This window comes from Rhipicephalus microplus, chromosome X (genome assembly GCF_043290135.1).
Source record: "Rhipicephalus microplus isolate Deutch F79 chromosome X, USDA_Rmic, whole genome shotgun sequence".
NCBI classification, from domain to species: Eukaryota; Metazoa; Arthropoda; class Arachnida; order Ixodida; family Ixodidae; genus Rhipicephalus; species Rhipicephalus microplus.
In genome coordinates, this window is record NC_134710.1 from 340,722,892 (window position 1) to 340,737,205 (window position 14,314).

At 39.1% G+C, this 14,314-nt stretch overlaps 1 protein-coding gene and 1 long non-coding RNA gene across 8 annotated transcripts in view; both read right to left on the reverse strand.

The window, feature by feature from the left end:
* Positions 1-14,314, reverse strand: part of LOC142776317 (uncharacterized) — an 87,309-nt gene that overhangs the window by 57,074 nt on the left and 15,921 nt on the right. The window lies entirely within an intron of this gene.
* Positions 1-14,314, reverse strand: part of LOC119161201 (putative helicase MOV-10) — an 89,734-nt gene that overhangs the window by 22,338 nt on the left and 53,082 nt on the right. For all 7 annotated transcript variants that reach the window (XM_075879783.1, XM_075879786.1, XM_075879782.1 and 4 more), the window contains 2 exons: positions 11,153-11,269; positions 3,293-3,446 (listed from right to left, as the gene is read on the reverse strand). In XM_075879783.1, the coding sequence (XP_075735898.1) occupies positions 3,293-3,446; positions 11,153-11,269 (271 nt within the window). The remainder of the gene's footprint in view (positions 1-3,292; positions 3,447-11,152; positions 11,270-14,314) is intronic.

Below are 14,314 nucleotides of genomic sequence, written 5' to 3' on the forward strand. Positions count from 1 at the left end.
AATTCCTTCTAGCTGACCGAGAATTGGAAATTCTAGGCCACATGCTGCGCCACATTTGACTTGTGTATACTTTGGAGCCTCAAAAATCAGTCAACAGCCTCTTCAGATTAAAACCTTTGAGAGCCACTTAAAGAGTGCAAAATACTTGCAGATATAACTGTTTGGTCAAGCATATAATTAACCTCCAGTGATATTTTGTGTAAATGCAAATTAAGCTAATAGTTATGCACATCTAGTGAAAATTAAAATTGAATGTGTTTGAGGAAAATGATAATCTCAATATTCTTTCAATATCAAGAAAAAAAATTATTTCATGTTTCTTCTGTAAACATGCAGAGGTCAAATAGTTTGAAGTGATATGCTCAGCTTTACCACATTCTCACTTCTCTGCCAGCATACCTTGGGCCATGCTGGCATTTCAACAAATGTAGTGTAATTTTAAATGTCAATTGTGTAAGCTATAAAAAGCTACACTACACATGGATGATCAGATGAGAATCTTTTTTGTTGTCACTTTTATACCTGTACTAAGGCAACATATGAAAATTACCTACTTTTTCTTCAATTCCCTGCAGTTATTTAAAGTAAACATGTATGTATGTTTGCATTTAAGTGAAATGTTTCACCAAATTTTGTAAGCCATTTCTTTTTCTATGAAAGTGACAAAGGCAGAGCCTTTTTTTTAACTAACTTGTACATACTTCTTTGGAACACGTGAACTATTTCGAAGATATACGTTGAACATCTTTACATTTATGCAGACAACCAGACCCTACTAATGTATAACAAAGATGTTTATAGTTTGGAACAAATCCATTTGAAACAAATGGACAGAGCTTCTTCAAAGAAAACAGCTGGTGTGCTCTGATGACATAGTGGAAGCAAGCACTGCTGACTGGTCGAGTTGGTGCATAATAAAAAAAATTTTTTTCCTCGCCCATCTTGATGTTGTTCTGTCCAATGAGCTCACTCAGACAAAGGTGCGAAAGGCTTTTCGTTATGTTCACGATTTCTTATTTTTTATCGCCTGTGCTTCAGTAGACGTTGAACGCCAGGTTACTGAAATTCTGCCAATAATCAAGGAGTGTCTTGCATCACTTGAAGTGGCGTAGAAAATACCGCAAGGAGGCACAATCCACTTTCTTGACCTTCATCTGTCTTGTTCGTTTGGACATACTTGCTGGTGCTACGAACCATGGTCGGAAAAGCCTCTCTTGCTATACAATTCAGTGCATCCCGAGCTGATAAAACGAGGGATTGCCAGGTTATGTTTTAGAAATGTCCTGATGAAGTCATGCCATCACACTATGGCCGCTATTTTCGCAGGACAAAGCAAGCGATTATCCTTGGCAGGCTATCCAGTCTTAGTGCAGGTGTCGGTAGCCGAGTGTTTGCTGCATGGTTTGTGTATGCGTGGGCAGCCGCAGAACAATGGTGAGCCCGATGCTGGGAAAACCAGTGTCGTACCTTATGTCCATTAAATTTCGCACCATTTGAAAAAAATAGCCCCGAGAGGAAACGTCTGTGTAGCGTTCTCTGCTCCAGAAAAACTAAGTAGACTATGTAAGCTTACGAACCCTAAGAAGGAGGTGCTATCCACCTGTGGAAAGAAGCATTTGGCTGAATTTTTCGAATGTTTTCTAGCTGTCGTGCATCGCGGTTTACATAAAACAGACTAGTAGGTGCGTCAATGACCAGTTGTGAGAGCACTGGTGAATGTAGAAAAAAAAAAAGATTTATTCTGGTGGTTTCCTGGCTATGCATTGCAAGATGTGTGCGTGCACTCTATTCTTTAACCAGTGTGTCATCTTGGGTCACAGTCATAACTGGTTCACACGAGAGTATATTGAAAGAACTAACGCAAAATGTGCAAAGCTGTGTGCGAATATGCCATCCATAGCCTTATTTGAAAAAGAGCTAGATTTTCTGGGGCATGTGCTATGAAGTGTTGATACGAGATTGTTAATTTGATTTCTGGTAACATATGCTGTGCCACATTCCTGCAGTTTTGTCATGTGTGCAGCGTCACATGTGCAGCAAGATGAGCTATATAATGCACTGTAGGGTCACGCAATAAATAAAAGCTAGAAGTTAGTGCTGATAGTGTCTTTTTTTCATTCTTGACCTTGGCATCTTTTCTTCATGCTCTAATGAAGCTGCGCTACAACAACACCATTTTATAGTGGAGGCAACATAAAGCAAATGTGCATGACCTGTAAAACTTATTGCCATGCACCTACTTTTTTGAACAACAACACACATCACAACAGCTACTTTTCAAGGTACTACTTCAAACTTTTCTCTCATATCCAGATGAATATGCCAATTAATGATACTCGCAGGAGAGCACTGTAATCCAGATACAAAGACGTAGAGCTAACTATTTTTATGCTATATGTGGATAAACTGCAGTGCACGCAACTAGTCTGGCTTGGCAAGACAAAAATAAGGGAAGAGAAGAGCTGCATCAACACACAGATTGCACCTTGTCCAGGAATTCTCGGTAGGACAGGCTGACTTGCGTGAACAAAACTTGATGAAGGATCATCAAAATATAGCAGAGCATAGAAGTTTGCTTACATGCTACTGTTCAAAATAGCTACTTTTAAGCAAAGCGAAGAATAAGTGCCTTGCTACACGAATCATTCAGTTCATTACTTAAAACTGTGGGTCTATATTCTTACACTCTACGCACAGAACCAGAACCAATGTGCAAATTAAGAAATTTTTTTGAACCAATGATTAACCAATGTTTTACCAATGTTAAACAATTTTTTAAATAATGAATTAGCCAATGTTTTAATCAATGTTTCGAATACAGAAAACAGATCTGTAATTTGTGTGTGCAGCATTACTTCAGAGTGGAGAAGAATTGTCTGATAAGGGCATGACTTATGTTTGCAATTGCCTAACAGTCCTTTCCATTCAGTGTGTTGACTGTGATGGTATTTATACCTTTTTAACAGGCCAACCGTATACATTTTTAAAGCAGTATGTAGTGTTGAACTGCACTATAACAAAAATGCTTCCAGTGCTTCTAAACAGTGTTAGAGACATGAACAAACTCCTTTATTCAAGGAAACACTTTTACGCATGAAAGGGAAAACCTTTCAAACAAGCCAGATAAATGCTGAATTAAGAATATACAGTACCACTTTCAACAAGAACAAACTGCTTGATGATACGCTTCATATAAAACTTGCCACTCCAACACCTGACACCAACTTCCCTTATTCATATATATACCATTCATTCACTCGCATGCAAAACAAACCAACAAAGCACACATTACCTCGAAGGTATATTCGGAGTCGCATTCTTGCAGAACGACATGAACCATGTCATACGTCCTGATGTCGATACTCATCTGAACTTCCTCAAGGTATAGTAGGGCCTTCAGCGCCTGGCAGTAAGTATCCTTGGTCAATGGAGCATTCAAATTCTTTCTGGAATAAACAGGCAACACATGCCGACTTTTAAGATTTTTGTACCGAGTCTGCAGTTTGTTGAGAAGTCTTTATTGAGCAGTCTTAGGGCAGCCTAAATTGTTAACTTTCTCGTGAACACTTGTGGAAGGATCTTATGACCCAAGAAGCTGGCGATGTTAACCTTGCCCAATGTTGACGTGTCCTTGCAAGTGAAGCACACCATCAATTCCCTGTGGTTTCTGCTGCTGTTACTAATCCTGAACTCTTGTTGGTGCACGCCACACAGGTTAATCGCCACACCGTGCGGGAGCACCTGGGTTCATCAAGCGCTGCAACTCGTTCCCCGACACCATCACATGATTCTCGAGAGAATGTATGGGAGAGGGCACAGACTCTTACCCAGCCCCTCACACAGGCTGCAACCTAGCACGTCAGCGTGTTTTAGCAGTGCTTGAGCCAGATGTCGTGCGTGCGCAGTAAGAGTGGTCATGCCACACACCACCGGTTTGAACTCTGCCATATGCTGCTTCACATCTTATATATAATGTTAACAGCATCCTTGTTTCCTTTCTCCTCATCATAACCTAGCTTGTTAGTGTATTGGTTGATATACAGGTTTCGTGCATAAAAAAGGCCTGTTGAAGTGCAAATAAACTCGGTTTTAAGCCTGAGCTCATCCGTGTTTTATGTGTCATCTGTGTCCCTCTAAGTCCCACTGTATTTGTTCAAGGGAGAATAAGCCTCGACTGTGTGCATAGGTCGATGCATGTTTCACATCATCTGGTACCAAATGGCAACAGTCAACTCTGTCCTGTGCTTGCTGCTGCCATGTACCCGTAAACTTCTTAATCTCATCAGCCCACTTAACCGTGTTCGCCTCACTCGTTTGCCTTTTCTTAGACTCCAGTCAGTTAATACCCGGTGTTATCCTGCTTTGTGCAATGCACCCTGCCCATGTCTTCCTCTCGATTTCAACTATGATATTCTACACACCCGCTAATTTTCTGACCTACTCTGCCCTCTTCCTGTCTTATAACATTACATTTATCATTTTCTTTTCCATTGCCCACTCTATCCATCTCAATTTAAGTTGAACCCTCTTTGTAAGTCTCCAAGTTTCTGCTCTGTAGGTGTAACGGTAAGATACAGCTGTTATATACCTACCTTCCTCTTAAGGAATAGTACACAGTAAACTACAACTTATGATTTGAGAATGCTTGATAAATGTGCTCCATCTCATATTAATTCTTCCAGTTATTTCCCTCTCATGATTTGGCCCTGCAGTTACTACTTTACAACTTTCAGTGACTTGCAACCTATCACGAAGTGCTGTTATCTCCCAAGACTGTTGCACATTACTTTAGTGTGATGCATATCAATTTTCAGACCTACTCTTCTGCTTTCCATTTCTAGTTCAGTGATCATGAGTTCTACTTAATCCTCAGAGTTACTCATCAATGCTATGTCATCAGCGAATGGCAGGTTACTAAGGTGTTCTGCATTAACTCTCCTCAATGTAGGGCCTTGAAAAACCTCCTCTAAACATGCAGTGAATAGCAGTGGAGAGATTGTGTTCCCTCGCCTTACACCCTTCTTAATTGAGATTCTGTTGCTTTCTTATGGAGGACAGTAGTGGTAGTGGATCCGCTGTAGAATTTTTTTCAATATGTTTATGTACGCTTCGTCGACACCCTTATTCTGCAATGCCTATGTGACACCTAATATTTTGATCGAATCAAATGATTTCTTGTAATCTATAAAGGCTATATACAGGAGTTGATTGTATTCCGAGCATTTCTTTATCATCTGATTAATAGCATAAATATAATCTATTGTTGAGTAGCCTATTCGAAATCCTGCTAGGTGATACTCGAGTTGATGCGTGTTCGTGTGCAGCGTGTTGCATCATATTAGATATGGCTCGCAAAGGTCGCACTTACGCTTAGGTGCTCATGCAGCTCGTTTAGTAAAATGCGAACTTACGGCATACACCAGCAACATAGGTTGCCCAATACGGGCTGAAATCGTGCATTTTAAGCCTTGAACTATATTTACCTTGAACTGTATTTTCGAACGAATATTTTATGGCTAAATGTGGCCGAATTGTTGTACCTTAATGTGCGAGCACTAATTCAGTCATTAGTCTACGCGTTCGAGCACCATCGATTTTACTCTGCTTGTTTCCACAATGTTCCAGTTCGTTATTTTGTTTTGTTTTTGTTTATTAAATATTCTATGCGCCTCCCCTAACCTTGGCGCTGAAACTTTGCTATACACTTTTACGTGTACGAACATTAAGAATAGTTGAGAGCACCACCTCCAATGACATTTTCCGATTAATGACAAGTTTAATGGTACATCGAATAAAGTGAATTCTCTAGGCATGTGCTACAAATGTTAACGGGATCTGTGGTATGTGCAGATTCAATATTTTATTTATCATTCAAAACTCGTGATAATGTTATACATCATGGTATGCATGCATAAGTCATGTACACATTGCTGTTGAAATGTAAATATGGACACCATATTTATTTGAGAATAATAAATATAGATTGAAAGTTTTCAAGTTATTCGCACTGAAGGAATTATACAAATTTGGAAATCAGTTTCAACAAATCTTATTGCTCAATCGCAGTCAATAGCTTCCAAGATTCTGGTTCCCAGAGATTGTTGCAGAAGCTTGCATGCTTTATTGGGATGGTGTGGGATTCAAGGTGGGTGCCTCGTATGTCTTACACACTTTGTCTTACACACAAACAAACACACTTTGTTTGTTTGTTTTCATTAGACAGACTGTGATGCTTAAGTGAGCGGTACTGCCTTCTTAGCCAACCAGAATCATTGCAATTGATGACCATAATTTGGCAGCACACAATAGCAATTTAGTGACACCAATTTCTGACATTATAGGTATAATCGTCCCAGTGTGAGCAGCCTGAAGAAAGCTATATTAGTTGTATTTGAAATCAGTCATATTTAATATTATATGTTACCTGCAATAGATACCTGATGAAAGTGCACACAGTCATGTATGTGCTGTCGTATCACTGACTTTGCATGTATACGCACTATGCAGGAGAACTATTCAAGCATGGTTTGTGTACATCCTGCTTGTTTGCTCCAAACCATTTGAATGGTTTGGAGCAAACAAGCAGACACATTGCTCCAAACCATTTTAAATAGACTGACAAATTCATTTTTACTAAGAGACACATGTCACTAAATTGTTTTTTCGGTGTTTTCATCGCAGTCTATGCATGCACCTCGTATAAACAGAGTGTGAAAAAATTTTGGACATGCCTGTCATTAATGGTGGCTTGTGGAAAAGTTTGCTACCGATGTAGAGCAGCTGTGCATTGCTTCCGTTTCCTATGGAAAGGGAACTTCATTGAGCCACCTGCTTGCTGCATTCAAGAAGCTCGCATCTTCAGGATGCTCAAAATTAGGCCTTTTGTTTTTCTTTAAAAAAGTCCGTGCTGTAAGTTGTGCGTGTAAAAGCTACCTTTGCAGATAGTTATGTGCTCAGGGGGACACAATGTGCAACAATAATTATAACTGTCTGCCATGCCGTTGAATAAGATTCAATAATGAACTTATTAGTGACTGCAGCAGTTGGCCATGCATGTATTCAAAATTTGAGCCAGTCGCATTTCTACGTATATCCAAAGAACTTTGGCATGTCTGAGCTCAGATATCCCGCTGGAAAGTTTAGTTGTGGCTTGCATCATCATGCATGCAGGACAGTGAGCAGCTACTACTCCTTGAGGTGCGCATATATATCTGACCATTGGTCGAAGTCATAGGCAAACAATATAATGCTTACCTTTTCACTACTTGCTGGTGATAGCAAGCACTGACTGCTCGTCCCACCAGGGAGTAATATTTTGCTGATCCACACTGCTTTGCATGCGTAATCGAGAAAAGCACAATTAAGCTTCGGAGCGAAATATCTCGAAGCATAGACATGCTCGAAGAATTTTGCCAAGTGGGACTGTATAGAAACAAGACTGTCGCAAACTTTCTTTGCAAACATACCCACTTATTGTAGCCACCAAAATTTGGTTATTCTTAGTTGATTGGGCAGCTGACAGCATTATTGTCTTATTTTGTGTCCCCCTGGACACATAACTTATCTGCAAAGGCGGTTTTCTGTTCTTAGGCCTGAATTTTAATGCAAGCACAAATCCCGTCTCTGAATGTACTGCTTCCTAAAGTTTTTACTCCATTTTTTTTTTAAATATAGTGAGTGAGCTGCCCTCAAGACTTGTATGTCATGTTTATTTTTGTGTAATGTGCAATTAGTCACTTAAAATTGAACTTTTTGTATTGCAATAAGGCTTTGAAAAAGTTTATTTTCACTATAATACTGACAGAATATTGTGTTTTAATATATTTTAGTGACTATTTCATTATCTTCAGGAACTTAAAGCCATTATTGCAATGAAGTAACTTTCTACTCTCATACTTAATCATACCTAACTTTGCCAATACCTAACCATGTGTGATATGTTACAGTGAAACCTAACCATGTTTAACATTGTTAATGATAGTTGACAGAAGGCATTCTAGAATATTGTAACTCAAGTCCAGGAATTACAGTGAGAATGATGAGATTTTTTTAACTACATAGTGATATTTGCTTGCTTTGTTTTGTGCGAAGTGTAATGAGAATAATAATTACTAGGTTTAACATGTTAAAAACCACGATATATAATTATCAGGGACGCTGCAGTGAAGGGCTTTAGAAATTTCGACTACCTGAAAATCTTTAAAATGCACCCATGTCTAAGCAGACAGGTTTTGAGCCTTTCTTCCTTGATCGAAAATGCAGCCACCACAGCCGGGGTTTAATTTCGTGGCTTTCAGTTCAGCAGTCAAGGGTTTCACTGATGGATGCTAAGTACCACAGTTTCATGCCAATTACGCATATTTACTAGTGCACTGATTGTTTGTCACATTCATAATTTACTATGATATTTCATTATTTTAGCATGCAATATATATATATATATATATATATATATATATATATATATATATATATATATATATATTTCACCTTGCCTATAGTGTCAGTCATGGCTTAAGTGATGAAATAAATTGCAGATTGATTGATATGTGGGGTTTAACCTCCCAAAACCACGCTATGATCATGAGAAACACCGTATCGAAGGGCTCTGAAAATTTTCACCACCCGGGGGTTCTTAGACGTACACGTACATACACGGAGACTTTTGCCTTCATAGGAAATGCAGCCACCGCGGCCGGGATTTGACCCCACAATCAGCGCGAGCCAGCAGTCAAGCAGCATTTCCACTAGACAACCATGGCGAACAGTCTTCATGTGCCATGCTTATGGTCGCACTGGACCCGCTAGGGCAGCTCGAACCCCAAGAACCGCAGCAAAGCTGCACTATGGCAGCCACGCACAAAGCCATGCATTGTTTCCCGCATCATGCCAGACCGTGCATGCATCTTTTCATTTGTCATCGAATTTCCTGCAGACGTTGGCGGAGCCACGCTCCTAGCAAGGGTGGCAGAAAAGCGCCCTTTCTCTCCTCAACCTCGCTTCCTCCTCCCAGCACTAAGACATTGTCACAACCGGTAGTCACCGCTTTGTAATTTTACGTAATCATGTTGTACCATCTCATTGGCCAACCATGACGCTGTTCTGACTCCCTCTCCACCGTGAAGCCGCCAGAGACTTTCCCAGACAACAGCCACAGTTCGCCCTCGCTGCATAGTTTCGTGTTTAATTTCTTAGTGTGTGTTGGGATTTCGCTTAGGATCTGCTTTTTTCTTTGAGAACTGTGGTACTCAAAAGACGTGTCATCTTTTGCTTTCTGCTCGAGTCTCTTATGAATAGAAAAAATAAAACTATGGACTCCCTATCTCGTCAGCAAGAACACCGCCGAGTCAATGCTGTGGTTCAGCCAATTTTTCAAAGCTAGACCGCGTTGGAAGGCAGCCCTGCAGAACAAAACTCGTCTGTTAAAAGTGTAGGTAATGTCGAAGGTAATTATTATTATTAAACTTTGTGGGAAATGATAATTTTCAATATAGTACCTTTGACCAATAGATGCTGATAAAGCATCTAGTTCATCTGCTAAGATGAGAAATTTCTACATGTTGCAGCTATCAAGTTGACACCTTCAGCTACGCGGAAGTGCTAATACGAGCAATGTACACCAGCGTAGGCTGTGCAAAAAGAACTATTATATACTGGTCATGAACACAGCTACATATAATTTGTAATGCTGTGGGCTTAGTTGTCTTTCTCATTTCCTCTATGCATCACCTATCCTAAAGCTTTGCTGTGTTTGTGAATAAAATGGCTTAACATATTGTTTTCTCTAGACTTCCTGCAGATAGTGTCTGACCTAGCTCAAATCATTTCGGTAAGCTGGTGCATGTGAGAACATTTTTTACTTCACTGTGTCTCTTGTGCAAGTATTGTGGGATGGAATTAGAACTCAGGGTGTAGCCGAAACCACAACTTGATTGTTAAACACACCTTTGTGGTGAAGCCCATTAATTTCGACTACTCATAGTTCCAAGATACCTAAATTAAGCACACACAAAAAAGATCAAATGTCTGACAGCTGATTTTTAGGCTGTAACAAATATTTTACCTTCATATATTTGCTAATGGGCCAATAATGTATTTGCTAAGCTAGCCTGTTAATTTTTGTTGCACTGATAGAAGTCTGCTCAAAGAAAACAGTTTGTGCCTTTTGTATGTGTGCAGGTTCCTGGACCAAGTATCCGGCCAGCACCTCAATTGCTTTGTATAATCATAGTTACTATAAAGTGTGAAAGTTTTGGGACAAAGTACGTAATCGTTTTTATGTATAATAAAGGTTACAAGTATGCAACAAGATGTGCTGAAATTTTGCATTTGCTTTTGGATGTGCAGTATGGCGCATTCTAGGCAACACCAGAAACAAAAATGAGTTGACGTTTAAAAGCCTGTTTGTCTCCAAGCAAAACAGAATATTGTAATGACAGACGGCAATCACTAATTCATTCTTTCAATAAATAGGGCACCAAGTTTGCTGGTTAGAAAAGTTCCAGCAATCAATTTGATACCATTATATTATGCTGCTGTCTCTACTTGTCATTCTCGACAGTGAACAGCTAAATGTACTGATTGAAAAACACTGACATGATGCAATGGATTGACTATAGGACATGCTCAACAAGCTGATTTGCGTGAAAAATAAATGTCTAAAAAGATGTTACAAAGATCTAGCAAAAAGTCTTTAGATTTATGGCAAGAAGTTTACAAGGCTTCTAATAATGTAATTATAGTAAAAGTTTATAAAGGTTCTTTAAAAAATTTAGGAAAACGTTTTTTGGAATTCTTGCTAGCAGTTTTCTAGCCGTATAATAACATAGAATTAGCACAGTTACAGGAGGTTTTTAAGCTGCTTAGGTTTAAATAACATCAAAACAAGACTTCTGATATACCTTTGGACTATCCTTTTTAGATGTTTACTAGAAGTTTTTTAGCTTTTCTTGTGTTTCGTGGGAACTACTCATATATATCTCGTCATATTGCATACGTGTGTGAATTTATCAATATACAACACTAACAAGCCACAACATAAAAATGCAGTGCATAACTTCAGCCCAAAAATATGCCAAGGCACAGAACCCAGTGACAGTTCTACTTTACAGGAACACAGTATGCAGCTTTCTTTGCCTGCAACAATGCTTACACGGTGTCGTTTAGTTGCACCAGCTCTTGATCACTTATTTCGCTCCAAGGCTTTAGGCAGTATTGGTGGAACATCTTGTAGATTGCAGGAACTTCATATCCTTGCCTCAACTTTGCTCTGAAGATAGAGAATTCCCTTTTTGAATGTTTGTGCAACAGTGGCACGTTGCTGTGAAAAATAAGCACAATGCACCTGCAGCACAATGGAATACTACCAGCATTACATGTGGATGCACTTACAAATAAGTTTGCCTAAAAAGTACTAATAGAGCCTCTTTTCTAAATATGCTAAGAATGCAATCACTAAAAACAACGCAGAATTTTGAATGTAATATGCGAACAGGACATTTTTAAAACATGCATAGTTTCTCAAATTGCAAAAGCTCGAATTAAAATCAAAGGCTAAAGAATGTGGCCGGGACTGTTGTTATTGAACATTTCTCGTAGTATGTCGTATGCAAGTGCATAGAAAAACTATCTGTACAGCTATATTCACAAAGAACTGTGTGACCACTCTGTATGTATTGGACTCTACCCATAGACACTGCACATTCATGTAAAATATTGCATATGCACATAGCCCCAATTATTTTTCCCCTTTCTTTCTTGTTTCAAGTGTTTCATTTCTCATTTTCGTGCATTTATTCAATACCGCTGTCACAATAGTGTGATAGCTGGCTTTAATGTCACCTACCTTTCCACATTTTTTTTTCAACACTGGAGCTGTCAGGATTGGTATTACACCATTACCCAAAGAAAGAAAAAAAACCCACCATGGATCACACACTCTCTTCATCCTTTTCAACATCTCATTCACTTCCATAACAAGTGCACTGATTTGTCTGTCATTGGGCGCAATAATTGATGTTTGAGGAAATCAGTATCGAGAGAAAAAAAGAAAGTCAAGTGCGCTGATTTGTTTGTCGTTGGGCGCAATAATTGATGTTTGAGGGAATCAGTATCAAGAGAAAAAAAAGAAAGTCTTGGTAAAAACAACACTGCGAGGAGACATTCAAACCTGTGTAACCTTGTTCCAATGATACCACACTCCTCTCCAGGCACGTAAGCAAAGGGTAACAATATAGTACAATATAGAGATGAGAAAGGGAAATGAGGGCAAAGAATAGGGGAGAGAGCAAAACATAGCATAGAAAGTAAGTAAAATAGAGAGAATGAAAGAAAACAAAAGATTAGAAAGAGAGAAGAAAAGGCAAGAAAGTGAAAGAAAGAAATGAAAATAGACAAAAAAAGGCAGAAAAAAAGAGATAAACATGAATAAAATGATAAAGAAAGATAGAAAATAGAAATGAAGAAAAAGACCCAACTCCACTTTCTTCAGGTTTGACACAACTAGTGTCAAACAGCCTGAATTTTTTAAATATATAATGAATAATAAAAACTAGGAGAATAGGCTATTTATACACAAGATTCAGCTCAGATTAGATCACAGAATGCAATAACAAGTGTGAAAATTAGGGTGAACTTGTAAAATTTTAAAAGCCCCAATTAAACTTTGGTAGAAAAGCTATTTGGTAAAGATGTAAAAATTCTTGCAGAATTCATCTGAGATTAATGAGAATGTACAGCAGCATTTCAGTATTAATGTGTACTACAACAGAACTCGTAAGTTTGAATACACTTGTTGTGACCAGGCCTGCAAGGAGATCTTTGTGCTTTGAATAATCAACTGGCTATGAAAGTGCAGTACAGGACGTGTGCTGAATGCAGCGAACATTGACCAAGATTTCCAGACTTCCATATATCTTATATCCATATCCTCCTGTGTATATGTGATCGATCACACTTTTAGTTCTTGTGATGTTTCAGTTCTTGCGAGTTGTTGTGCTGCACATAAAATAACCATTTTTTTACATACAGAGCAAGTGATGTAGCAAATCGGGCTAGTTGGAACATACTCACATGGACCAACCCAAACAAGACGAGAGACAGAAGACTGTTGTCGGCCTCTTGTCCATGTTTGTGCTGGCCACCATGGACAACGCAATTCAGTTGTGGAGTGGTAGTAAAGCCCTCTTATCATAACCATCAGGATCTAAGCCATAGGCCACTCATAAAATTTTGTTTTTCTTTTTTTTATCTCTAAACATTGCCAAAGCTTCGAAGCCACAGAGTTGCCACATTTTGGAAAACATGTGAGTGTATAAAAAAATGCTATTGAGCAAACATTTTTAATGAAAATATATCCACACTCACATTTTCCTTTGCATAATGTGAATGAACTTTGGACACACTAGGGACACATGTCAGCACAAGGGCACTCAAGTCTCTAATAATGTAACATCCCAAAAGCACAATATTCTCTGACAAGCACAGTAGCTCATGAAATGGCAAGACGTCTGAAGTGCTCTGGACAAATTGCTCATAATACTTGGAAGAAATACAGCTGACTATTACAGAAAGCACCAGGTCTCACGACTTGTGCACTGATGTATTTTACAGGCAAGATAAGGTTAAGCATTAACAGGACAAACTTCTGTATAACAATGTACTAAGCTTGACTACATGCCCATAAAACACCAAGCATTTTTAACTTCAATACAATGAAGCGCATTTATCTACAACTTCAAAAGAAAGTTTTCCTGCTCCTGGATGAGGCTTTCAGAGCTCCTGGCTAAGGCATACAACGCGCTCGACAACGCAACTCGGCCGCTGCGGTCCGCTGCTAAGCATCGCCTGACAAGGGTGTTCACAGTTTAAATTTCATTGTTTTCTCACTGCAAGTCCCACACATTTTTAAAATACATGAAGTGCCACCCCTTGAAGACTGAGTGAGCTTAGTTTGTTAAGGTTTGCATTTTTGAACACCAGGATGCAGCTCTATGTTCAGCACAAAGCCTAGAGCGTACCCACTTGAGAGCGGTTCGCTGTGAAGCCTGCCCATGTTATCACCATGCGCATTTTACGGTGGTGCTTTTAATGAAATTGAGGATAAGTTTTGTGAGGAATAAAATTACCTACCACCACCAGACAGCGATTCGACAGAATAGAGTGGTGAAGACGACGGCGGCGGCAGTAGCGGAGACAACACCTGTTTCTCTGCAAAACATGCAGTAACAACCTTAGCCTGCACAAAGCAGAATGCTTTGAGTGGTATCATACGCTGCCGAAATATAACTAAAGGAAGTGCCATCAGAATGCAAGA